The sequence below is a fragment of the Mus pahari genome, chromosome 6, assembly GCF_900095145.1.
Source record: "Mus pahari chromosome 6, PAHARI_EIJ_v1.1, whole genome shotgun sequence".
NCBI classification, from domain to species: Eukaryota; Metazoa; Chordata; class Mammalia; order Rodentia; family Muridae; genus Mus; species Mus pahari.
The window spans coordinates 90,890,630-90,902,826 of record NC_034595.1 but is presented as its reverse complement, the minus strand read 5'-3'; the positions used below and the strand labels follow the sequence as shown (position 1 = coordinate 90,902,826).

Here is a 12,197-nt window from a genome sequence, read left to right as displayed (position 1 = left end):
GCCCTGAATTCCAGTGCCAGAGCAGACCACACTCTCTAGGCTTCAGTCACCCCAGCCGTCAAACCAGGGGCAACTCGCTTCTGATCTTTGCATACCTTCCCTCACGGATACCGGAACACCGAGGCACGCTCGTAAGCAGTGAGAAGGCACAGTTTGCCACATGGAAGCATTTGTGCATTAAAGGGGCACGAGTCTTCTGTGGGTCTCCAATGTCCCCCCCCTCCTTGCTCTCTACACCCACCCTCCCCAGCCTTGGGCTCTCTATTCAGCATCTCGGGTTCTTAGGGTTGTCACCATGGGTAGAACCCCTACTTTGGGATGCCTAGCTATAGGTCCAGCGGGCGCCTTCCAGATGCAAATCTGACCACCCAGCATGGGCCTGATGATCCATCTAGGGCTCTGCCTTCCTCAGGGGCCACCATGGGAGTTCTCCGTTTATCCTGCCTGAGCACGCAGGAGACCAGATTGGTGTCGGGCGGGCACATCCACAGGCGCCCGATATAGACTTTCAATTATCTTTTAATTTCGTCTCTCTCTTCATTTGTTTATTTCAGTTTCATTTAAACAGAGACTTTCCCGAAGAACCTGTAATTTATGGCATGTAGGTAGAACTCGTTCACCTGCAGAGTAATGAGACCTGGACTGGAGCCTAAGGTAGAGTCCTAATACTCTGCAATGGAGACGCTGCCTGCCCCCAGGGACTGCAGAGCCTGCGGTCTGCCTTCTGCGCTTCTCCGTATGAATCGTGACTTCTGATCTTCCAGCTTTGTAACGGTTAGCTTCCCCTTCCCCCTCCATGCTCTGACCTTCCTGGACCACCCCCCCCCCAGAGTAGACACTCCCTCTCCTCTTGAGGACCATAGGGACAAACTCCCTTCTCTTGGCTGCATTCTCTGCTCTGGTGGTCTCCCTGTAACAGAGGAACGATAAAGCCACACTTCAAACATTAGCACGCAGACTCTCGAGAGGTGGAGACCTCCATTTTAGGGGTCCCAGAGGGGACTGTGAACATCAGCTGTGACCAGCTGACATCCCCTCCCTTGCTGGCTCTAGCCCGTATCATCCAGGTCGGCTAGGAGTCAGTCCTGCAGTTCTTGTTCAGGGCCTTTGGTTATAAGCAAGTAGTAAAGATTGGGAGAAGGGCTGAAAGAAGAGGCTGGGGGAGATAAAGCTGGTTTGGAAGGACGGGGAACTCAGGAAGGCGGGCATGGAAGGGCCCAGGGAGGCTTGAAGTTTGACTGGGCTAGACAGCTGAAAAGATCCCCACCAGCAAAGATAAGGAGGCCTAGCCTGCAGGAGTCAACAAAGTAGGGCATACTAGACTGCCACACGCAGAAGGGTAAACTGAGACTGTTGGGTGGAGGCTCACACACATAAGGACCTCCTAAGGGGATCCCAGGAGGCCAGCAAGATGACACTCCAGCAAAGCAAGGCAATCTGAGTTCAACCCTCAAGATTTACACGGCAGAAGAAGAAAGCAGACTCCTTGGGTTGTCCTCTGATGTCACATGTGCCTATGTGTATGTACCCACACATGCACTTGCACACACATACACACACACACACACACACACACACACACACATAACAAAAAAAAATTTAGAGTTTTCCCAAGGCCAGAACCCCGAACCCTCAGAACCAAGTTCCTGGGCCTTCAAATTGGATAGTTCTTTGACTTTGCAATCCATAGACAACCTTTAAAAAGTGGAACGTGTGCATCGGGCATCTCAGCAGCTGAGGGCCTGCATCCTGGGTACAGATGGAGGCTTACCCAGAGCAGGCCTGGACCCCACTCTTGCTCAGTGATTTTACCTCCCTTACAGCTATGACTTCGGCATCCACCCATGAGAACCAGAACAAAACCTGCACATGGTGGGGCAGGGGTGGGGGTGGGGGTTAAAACAGCCAAGCCTCGCTGAGCCTTAGCGAGGGAGCTTCATGCATTGTTGACTACTCTACCTGACGCGCTAACGATGTGGTCAACAGCTGTCCCTCGCCACTTTTCAGGCAAGCACAGAGAAGTGAAGTTACTCGCCTAAGGTCACACAGCTGGTGAACGGCAGACTTGGGTCTGGGGTCCACAGTGCTGATGGGGGTTGGGGGTTGGGAGGAGTCACTCCTCCACAGGCCTCTTTTCCTGTGAGGTTGGTTCATCAGGAAGAGGAGGCAGGGTCCCCAGGGTCTCATTTTTGTCTGGGTGCTAAGGCCTTGTATTTCCTGGCTGCTTCAGCAAAGCTGGTTTCTCTTCAACTTGTTGAGCAGAGGAGGAGGGCAGAGGCAGCCAAGAGCCCAGTCAGGTGGCTTGGCCGCCAGCCCAGGCCCAGAGTCCCCACTGTTTCATTGCTTGGTTGGTTAAAAGCTGACCCCTCAGTTAGGGCCAAGGCCATCCCCACATGCCGGCTAACTGTGGCTCCACCTGCCCTGGGAACCAAGACAAAAGCTGCCCAAGCTTCCAACCTAAGGATTTGCAAAAGAGAAAACCAACACCCTCACACACACTGCACCGGCTTCTAGGCATCTGGTGACAGCTCTGCTAAGAGATTCCTTCCTCTTTGAATCCCTGTTGGACACTCCCACCAGGGGCCGCAGGTGACTGATCTGAAGCTTGGTCCCTCCAGTCGGGACCCTCCCTCCTTTCAGGAAGGATCCAAAGAGGCCAGCCAGGACCTTAGCCATCCCCTGCCCCATTGCTGCCTCGGTGGACTCAAAGTCACCTCTGCTCCAGCAACTGCTGGCCAGATCCGGCTAGGGACTCCCTCCCACTCCACAGCAGGATCCAGGAACTGGTCCCTATTGGGCAATCATTAATCGGATTCTTGGCATTCTTCTGTCCCTGGCCAGCATGCTCCCCACAGGAGAAGGAACAGAGGGCCAGGACTGGCATTTGGACATGCAGCTGCCCAGCAAGGTGGTGCTGTCCGCAGCTGTGCTGCTCCTGGTAACTGCAGCCTACAAACTCTACAAGTCCAGGCCCGTCCCAGCCGGGCAGGCGGGGAGAAGCAACAAGGACCACAAAGCAGAAAATGAAACAGAGGGCTTGGGACAACTTGCCTTCCAGGAGGCTCCACCGGGGACCCTGCCAAGGGGTCGGAGACGCAGGAAGGCCAGCAAGGGGGCTGGGACCCCACTGGACTACAGCCTGGAGGACCCAGTAGACTCTTGCAGCCTGGACATTTCCAGGTCTGAAGAGGCCACAAGAAAAGGCTCTGATGAAAGTCAGGGCAGGCAGTGTCCAGACTCTCAGCAAGTGCCTCCTCCCTGCGGTGCCCAGGAAGCCGGAACAGATGTTAGAGGTAAGCCCAACCCTCCCCACCTCCCTCATTCGGGCTGTGAACCTACGAGCTCCTCAGGCAGACTTATCCCAGGAGTGGGTGGCAGCTGTGTGGGTGACAAGCTCTCTCCATGGCCAGACGGCAGACCCCCAGAGGAAACAGGATCTGGGGATCCGGAAGCCTCCAACGGTTGGGCTGAGCCTACACTGGTCAACGGTGACATGAACCAGAGTTGGATCTTCACCCACATGACAGGAGTCAGCAGGGGAGAGGCCGGGGTCCTCCAGGCTGCTGCAGACACGGGCTTGGCCACGCAGCAGCAGGGAGGAGCCACCAACACCTCCCATACTTTCTCATCTGTGGCCCGGGTCCAGATGGAGGAGAATATTATACAGAAGGCAGAGGGACCAGGGCTGAAGGGCAGAGTATATGACTACTTTGTGGAGTCCATGTCGAAGGCTGTCTCCAGGTCAGTCCCCTGCCCAGCAGCTCTGGCTGATGCTCCATCCCCTGGGCCTGGACCAGAGGCTCTGGTCACCAGAGCAGCCTTCAGAGACCAAGCCGCTAACACAGCTGGTGGTGGTGCCCCTGAAGCAGCATCCCCTCAGCCTGTGGCATCCCCGTCTGCACCAGGCTTCAGCAGAAAGGTGAGCCTCCTGCAGATCGCTGAGAACCCAGAGCTCCAACTGCAGCCTGAAGGCTTCAGGATGCCCCTTCCTGCCCACCTGGACCAGAAAGCCCAGCTCAGCTCAGCCTGCAGCCATGGGGAGCCCCACGTGCAGCTTGTAGCTGGGACCAATTTCTTCCACATCCCGCTCACCCCGGCTTCAGCTCTGGATGTCCGCCTGGACCTGGGCAACTGCTACGAGATGCTGACCTTGGCCAAGAGGCAGGGTCTAGAGACCCTGAAGGAGGCAGCCTACAAGGTATTGAGTGATAACTACCTTCAGGTCCTCCGCAGCACAGACATCTACGGGGGCCTGAGCGGAGCAGAGCGGGAGCTGATCCTTCAGCGCAGGTTCCATGGCCACAAGCGCCTGGTGGTGGCAGACATGTGTCCCCAGGAAGACAGTGGCCGCCTCTGTTGCTATGACAATGTGCAGGATGTTTGGCACCCGCTGGCCCAGCTGCCCCCAGAGGTCATGTCCCGGGGTTGTGCTCTCTGTACCCTATTCAATTATCTGTTTGTGGTGTCTGGCTGCCAGGGACCTGGGGGCCAACCCTCCAACCGCGTCTTCTGCTACAACCCCCTGACGGCAATCTGGAGTGAGGTGTGTCCACTGAACCAGGCTCGGCCTCACTGCAGGCTGGTGGCCCTGGAGGGGCACCTCTATGCCATTGGAGGTGAGTGTCTGAATACAGTGGAGCGTTATGACCCTCGCCTGGACCGCTGGACCTTTGCCCCTCCGCTCCCAAACGATACATTTGCCCTGGCACACACAGCCACGGTGTGCGCCAATGAGATCTTTGTCACCGGGGGCAGCCTGCGCTACTTGCTGCTCCGATTCTCGACCCAGGGGCAGCGTTGGTGGGCCGGCCCCACCGGGGGTAGCAAGGACCGCACGGCCGAGATGGTAGCTGTGAATGGCTTTCTTTACCGTTTTGACCTCAACCGCAGCCTGGGCATCAGCGTGTACCGCTGCAGTGCCAGCACCCGGCTCTGGTATGAGTGTGCCACATACCGCTTGCCTTACCCCGATGCCTTCCAGTGCGCCGTGGTGGATGATCATATCTATTGTGTGGGGCGCAGGCGCACGCTCTGCTTCCTGGCGGACCACATCTCGCCCAGGTTTGTGTCTAAGGAATTAAAGGGTTTCCCTTCTGCACGGGGCACCCTTCTGCCTGTCGTGCTGACTTTGCCTGTCCCTGATGTGCCTCAGACCCCTGTCTAGCAGTCCCTCCGCTGGGCTCCATCAGGATTCAGAGGGACTCCCTGCTCATCACTCTGGGTAAGAGGCAGGCAAGAACATGACCGGCCCTGGAGTGGAAAGTTTTCTCTCCTCCACCACAGGCTACGACGGGGCCTTTGAGGATTCTTTAAAAGCCAGGCCTGCCACAACATTGAAGCCAGAGCCTAGCATTCCACCACAGCTGAGTCCCACAACTTGGTGAGTGACTGTCCCGGCACTGTGATTCGAGTCAGAATTCCTGGTAGAGGCTGTTTCAGGATCCCGCAGAAATGAAGGGTCACAGTCTTCTCGCAGTCACAGTTCCAGGGGCCAGGGTACCTCCAGAGAATCTCTCAAGCGGGTTGGTTTTCTGTGAGCTACCACAGACCACCTTCCTAAGCAATGGTCTCACCAATTCCTAAGGATTGAGGCCCACCTTAGAAGCTTCTAGAAGCATCTTGAGCACAGGTGGAAAGAACTGAAGGAGGAGGTTTGGGCAGGAGCAGGAAGCAGCTCAGGATAGCCCTGAGGATTGGTCAGCAGGACAGGCACAGCTAAAGCCGAAGGCATCCACACAACACTGTTGTTTGCAGAGCACATTGACCAAGGCTCACTTTTTTTTTTTTTTTGGTTACCTCAAGTTCTGTGTGCTGGAAGGAGAAAGGCATCCATGTTGACAGGAGTTCTGTTTGCATATTAATCATTGCACAATTGAGGTCTTGGGAGGCAGATGTGGTTCCAGGTGCCTTTTTTTTTTTTTTTTTTTGGACTCCTGCCACACCCACAACCACCTGACCTCAATAGACTTCCCCAGAGTTCAGAATCCTCTCTGCCTGGGCAGGGCAGCCACCATTCTTCAGCTCATCCATGTGACCGGCTCTGTGTCTGATGGCCGCCGGTGGCCGTCTCATCTGCCTCGCTGGATGAGAAGGAACGAGGAGAGGCAGGTCTGGGATGGAGCCACGGAGTTGGGAGATTCTGGTGGAGCATCCAGGCCCTCAGTCTTTTACATTGAAGGGGATCCAACTTCCAGGATGAAAGACAGAGAGCCCGGTCCACCCTGTTACCCTGCCTACCAAGCCCTTGCTCCATTCTGAGGGAGATAAAGATGTTGAGAGAAAAGCGATGATGCTCTGGAGATGAACCAGGAGCCAGGTGGTGCAAGTCACAGTCGGGGCGGGGCCTGACAAGTGGAAGGATGACAAGAATCTGGACACTGGCCCTATAAAAACCTTCCCAGACCCCAGGGGTGGCCATGACGCTGCGGGAACTGAGGCTGGGGTAGTTTGGGGAAGATCTGGGGTTAGGACGGAGAACAAGGAAGAGTTTTGACATGGAGATGAGAAGAGAGCATTTGTTGGACTGAGCAAGGTACTATTCCTGGCCAAAGGCCTAGAGGAGGAAGCAGCTGAACACACTTGAATTGAAAGCTGGGCAAGAAAGGTTGTCTGAGCCATGGTGGATCCCCCAGGGAGGGAATGTCCCCTCCCTACTTCCTCCCCTACCAAGGTCATGTCACATTACTCACACATCAACCTCTGAGAAAAATTGGGATGGGGGAAATGGATGGCTTCAGTATAAAGACTCAAAGGGGACATTGCCAGGCTGAGGTGGGTAAGGTGTTTTTTGGGAGATACGCCCAGCTTCCAGGTACAGGCTAGCCTGAAGATGAAACATGTTAAGGAAACTCCCAGAAGCCTGTGGCACACCAAAAGTAAGAACCAGGCAAGTGATTCCTGGGAAGTTGCAAAAAAGAAGGAAAAAAAAAAAAAACCAAAAACCCCAAACCCTATGTTCTAGACCCCAGTGAATGGTGAGTGTAGTCTTTATTGAAAGAAGGGGCGCTGAGATTAAGCTGTGTACTACATCCCTTGGGCTCATATGGCAGACATCACCAATCAATCCCTGATGAGCCCTTTTAACCACCTCAGAACTGTTCAAAACAGAAGTCCCACAGTCATGGCCGGTAGGTCAGAGCTGGCATGCCGTTACTGGCTTGAAGAGGAGCTGGTTTGGGGAGTGGAAGTGGTTATAGAAGAGCCAAGTAACCCAGGGAGCCCAGCGGAGGCACAGTGTACAGAGTTCACTGGTGAGATGAGCACGTGCAGTCTGTTGGGCCAGGCTGGGCACTGCTCTGCGGGTGGGGGAGCGGCAGTGTCCCAGTGGAGGAGAACAAGCTGATTCACAGACCAAGCACAAGCACAGAAAGAGATTGAACTCAGCATGCTTAACAGCTAAGGCAAGGGCCCTGCAAGACAGGCCCTACAAGGCAATCAGGTCTCCGAGATAAAATGTCTCGAAATGTATCAAAATGTATCGGCGGAGGGATCAGGTTGGAGATTCACCTAGAGGGAAGGGGAAGGGTTTTGTCACAAAGGCAAGGGGACAGGGCTGCTTCTGAGGAGGACAATCTCGGGGTGGAAGAGGGATAGATCACTGGTCTGGCTCTGTCCCCTGGGAGAGAAGCCGATTTGGTGTACTTGGGGACAGTTACAAGGGAGTGGTAGGTACCCTGTCCAAGTCTGTGGCTGTGGACAGCCTGCTGGCTCAGAGTCTAATTCCCACTTGACTTTAGGAAATAGCCTAGGGTCTGCGGACATCCTGGCCTCAGCCTCTGCGTAGCCTAAGCGTCAGGGGGGCTCTGAGGACCATTTGTCTTGCTTTTTTTCTAATAAGAGTTCCTACTGCTTTAGGGGAGGAAAGATGATGTAAGGGTTATTTTCCACTTTAAGCCAGTCCATGTCCCTGTATAGAAAAATAAATAGACAATTGGAAGATAGAGAAATGTATTTTAAAAAACTCTCAATTCTGCCACCCAAAGATGTCTCCTGAGGGGTGTGTGTCCCTGGGGTCTCTTTCTTCTGTTTGTAGGTTTTGTTTGGCTTGGTTTTTGCCCGGGTGTGTTTGTGCTGAACATACAATTCTGTTGCTTCCTTCTGCACACAGCGTTTTTCAGAATAAGCATCTTCCCATGTTATTACAAACCCTCGGTAAACATCATTTTCAAAAGGCACTGAATATTCCACCCACTGAATGGATCGCACTTTATTTAAACAGGTTCCCCTCCTGTTGGGCCTGTGGATTTCCCCCCACCCCCCCACCCCTGTTGATTTCTTTTTCTATCATAAATAAAATAAATGGTCTTTGTTTTCTCTTTCTTCTCTGAGGCCTCCTCCAAAACCAGAAATGACAGACAGGTCTAGGACCTATCTGGAGGTGTGTGGTTGCCAAAACAGCCATAGCCCGTAACATTTACTGGGGGACTGTAGCTTGACCCATTTTGGACTGCCAGTCACACAGCTGACCTTGGTGATGCTCAAGGAGAAAGTCAGAGCTGGCTGGTGGGAGGGACAGTCCCGGCACGCTTCCTACAGAGCAGTCAGTGGTTCGGGGACCTTGTCCACGTTGTCTACACTTGCGTATGCAACTCCTTACTACCCAAACAGCCCCATTTACAGGGGTGAAGACTGCGCTCAGAGAGTTCAAGGAACCATGCTCCCCACAGGCAAATTTTAAAAGAGTTTTTATTTAAAGTATGCTGGAGGGACTGGGGATGTAGCTCAGTTGGTCGAGTGCTAGCCTAGCAGGAGTGAAGCCCTGGGTTATATCTCCAACATAGCCTAAACTGGGTGTGGTGGTTCATATAGCTAACATTGGCATTTGGGAGGCAGAGACGGGAAGCTCAGAAATTCAAGGTCATCCTTGGCTACATAGCCAGTGAGGGGCCAGTTTCAAAACCCCGAAACAAACATCGGAGTATGCTGGAGGCCAGTTTTGCCTTGGCTTGATGCCAGCGTCACTCCTGGATTTTTTTTTTTTCTAACCCCAGTTTACCCATGCCAATCAATCATGCTCTGCTTATAAACCTTCAACTCAAAAGAGATGTTCTCCATTCTCTCTGTGCCTATGTCTGTAAAACGGGTCTGTCCCTGCCAAACTCAAGTGGGCAGTGAGAGACCTAGACAGTCCCTGCCAAGCCATCAGCCCAGGGACAACTTCAGAATGTGCCCCAGAAGAACCCCCAGCTATCCCAGAGGGAGGGTCCAGCTGGAAGGACAAGGCCCCTCTCCCCCACCCCAATTCACTTGCCCAGTGTCTTATCTTGGCCTCTCAGAAGCCAGACTGTCTGTGCTTTAAGCTGCAGTGGCCCTTTCTGGTCCGAGAAGGTCTGAAGTTTCGCCAGATGAAAGCTAGTCCAATTTTAGGGCATCTTAGTTTCAGAAGTGCAATCATTTGCAGGGAGGGGGCAGTCAGGACTGGCCTGCTCACTGATTGGTGGTTTCCCAGGTCAGAAAGCTGCCATCTTCCTAGACCGACTTAGAGCTCAGAAGGACATTGGAAAGCATCAGGCCACCTGGAAAGCCTACAGCTCCAAGGGGAGGGGCACCTTTCCCTTACAGGGTAGGAGTAAGGAGAGCACATCCCAGCCTAGAGAGACCCAGACACAGGCTTCCTCAGCTTCCAGCCTTTGTCAGCCTTACCTGGAAGAACCCTGTGGCTGTCCCTCCCCCCCCCCCCCAGTCCCTTAAAGCTGCAGCTCCAGCCAGCAGCAGCCCCTAGGCAGATGTGAGGCTGTGGCAGGAGGAGGCAGATGAAACCTGCGCAGGAGGCACCTTCAGGGAGCCGGGGAACAGAAGAAAGGACAGCCTGGAGGGAAAACTCTACAAACAGCTCCCAGTCTCAGGTCCTTTGAAAAGTGAGAAGCAGGTCAAAATAAAACAAAAAATGAGACTGTAACAGAGTCCGGGTTGCCTTTGTGTAAAAAGAGATGGGAATACCAGCGTTCTCAGCCCCAGGGCTCTGTACATGCGCAGTTGGCAGTAGCAGCAAAGCAGCCATCCCTCACCTACGACGCCATGGTAGGGTATGTGTCTCAGCTGCATCCTCACAGCCTGGAGAAAAACCAAGATAGGTCAGTGCACTGAAAAGAAATAATAATAATAATAATAAGCCAGTCATGGTAGCACTGGCCTATAATCACATTTGAGATGTATAGATGGGGGGGGGAGCAGTTCAAGGCCACCCTTGGTCCGCAACAAGTTTGAGCTAGCCTGGGCTATATGACACTATTTATTTAAGTGTTTTTTTTTTCTAGTTGTTGGTTTTTTTGTTTTTGTTTGGTTGGTTGTTTGGTTAGTTGTTGCTCTTTTGCAGAGTTAAGTTAATAAATATATTTTAACATAGATTTAAGCGCAGAGGTTAAGAGAAAGAAAGGGCCCGCAGGAAGAAAGCAAGGCACAATCAGATCGAAGGTGTGAGCTTTGGAAAGACACATACTCCCGTTATCTTTGCAGAGTCACATGCAGGTAGTGCCTGCAGGGTGACAATCCATAAGGTAAACCCACTCTCTCAGGGATGCAGGCAGCTAGGGTATGCTCCAGAAACAAGGGCTTAGCCGAGATGCCCAGAGAATCCTTAGAGGAGGGATAAGGCCCTTCTCAAGGTCAAATGATTTCAGGCCTTAAAGCTGGGTCACTGCCATTAAAAAAAAAAAAAAAAAAAAAAAAGACAAAACAAAACAAAACAAAACGACAGTCAAAAAAATACAGCAATGAAAAAAAACCAAAACAAAAGATCTATGTGTGTGTGGGAAAGCCTTCACTGCAAATGCTGATTATGTTGGAAGCTTTGCTTTCTGAACAGTAAGAGCCCCCACCCAGACTCCAAGGTAAGTGGTCCTGTTCCAATCCCGTATCCCCAGAAATCCCCCCCATTTTCTTACTCTGACTGAGTTTCCCTCCCCTCTGAGATTTTGGTCCCTTGAAGGCCATGTCTCTGTCTGTGTAGTTGATTCCATAGCCAACCAAAGTGTAGCCCTACCTACTCAGGAACCAGAAGCCTCCACCCGTGTGATCTGAGGGCATGAGAGGGTCCAAGCTTGCAGGGCAGAGGGCCATCGTTTGAGGGGAAGAGAAGACATCGGCAGGTGCCGAGCAATACAGTGAACGCTCATTCGAAGCAAGATGAGCTCACGCCCTTCTCATACCTGTCTTTTATGCTAAGAATATCTGAAGTGAGAAACATAGTCTATCTACACCGTTAATTGAATACACCAGGCTTGTAAGACTCATTGTTAACTAAAAAGAGTTCTTTTTTTAAAAAAAAGATTTATTTTTACTTTGTGTATGTAAGGGTTTGCCTGAATACATGTCTGTATGCCTCCCGAGTGTGTGTGTCTGGTGCTCACAGAGACAAGAAGAGGATATGGAATCCCCTGGAACTGGAGCTACAGACAGTTGTGAGCCGCCATGTGGGTGCTGGGAACTGAGCCAGGATCCTCTGAAAGAGCAGCCAGTGCTCTTAACTGCTGAGCCATCGCTCAAGCCCTGGCTGGCCTGAAACGCTTCACATAGACCATGCTAACCTTAAACTTGTGAGCATTACTCCTGCTGGGACGCCAGACATGTGCCACCCAAGCCACCAAAACCACCAAAGCCAAGTCTACTAAGTAAGCTCTTTGTGTCTTTTAAACGGGTTTGTTTTGTTTTTAAGAGACTTGGGCATCGGGGGCACCTCCGTGTGACAGAATCAGGGGGACAGCTTACAGAAGCAGTTCATGGTTTCAGATGGTCCATCCATGAACACCTGGTTCACTGTGTCTGAATTTGTGCCAAGGCAGAGCTTAGGGTCTGGGGCTGTGTAGTCAAACAAAGTGGTTCAGGCCAGGGTGGTGAGAGGCAGCAAGGGCCAGGAAAAGTCATCTTCCGTCAACAAGGTCTTGCCTCCTTCCTTGGCATCATCTTCCAACAACATCATCAAATTATGGTTCCATCCATGAATCCCTGAGTAGGATAGAGTCCATTAGTCGATATGGACTCCTCAGGGAACGAACGATCCGTTCTAGAAACCCACCATTCCCCAACCCATGAGCTGTACCAAACTTCATCATGGAGTCTTGCTATATTTTGGTCCAGTTAGCCCTGAACCCCTGAGCTCCAGGGATCCAGCTGCCTTAGCCTCCCAAGTTGCTGGGACCACAGGCAGATGCCACACGTCGGGCTTCTCAGACAAAGTGTGGTAAGTGGGTAAATTCCCC

General features: G+C 52.6%; 1 protein-coding gene across 2 annotated transcripts; it reads left to right on the top strand.

Moving 5' to 3' along the window:
* Window positions 1–2,467: 2,467 nt before the first annotated feature.
* Klhdc7a (kelch domain containing 7A) lies at window positions 2,468–8,257 on the top strand. Of its 2 annotated transcripts, XM_029539428.1 has the most exons (2): window positions 2,863–5,061; window positions 5,284–8,257. In XM_029539428.1, exons 1-2 carry the CDS (start codon window positions 2,891–2,893, stop codon window positions 5,300–5,302), a joined length of 2,190 nt encoding a protein of 729 aa, XP_029395288.1. In that variant the 5' UTR covers window positions 2,863–2,890; the 3' UTR covers window positions 5,303–8,257. The 2 variants fall into 2 exon arrangements, with proteins under 2 accessions (XP_021056966.1, XP_029395288.1); XM_021201307.2 differs by having other exon boundaries at window positions 2,468–8,257.
* Window positions 8,258–12,197: the final 3,940 nt, after the last annotated feature.

What these genes read in the sequence shown, in the direction of transcription:
- Klhdc7a (XM_021201307.2), top strand. Translation starts at nt 2,843, where the DNA reads ATGCTCCCCACAGGAGAAGGAACAGAGGGCCAGGACTGGCATTTGGAC.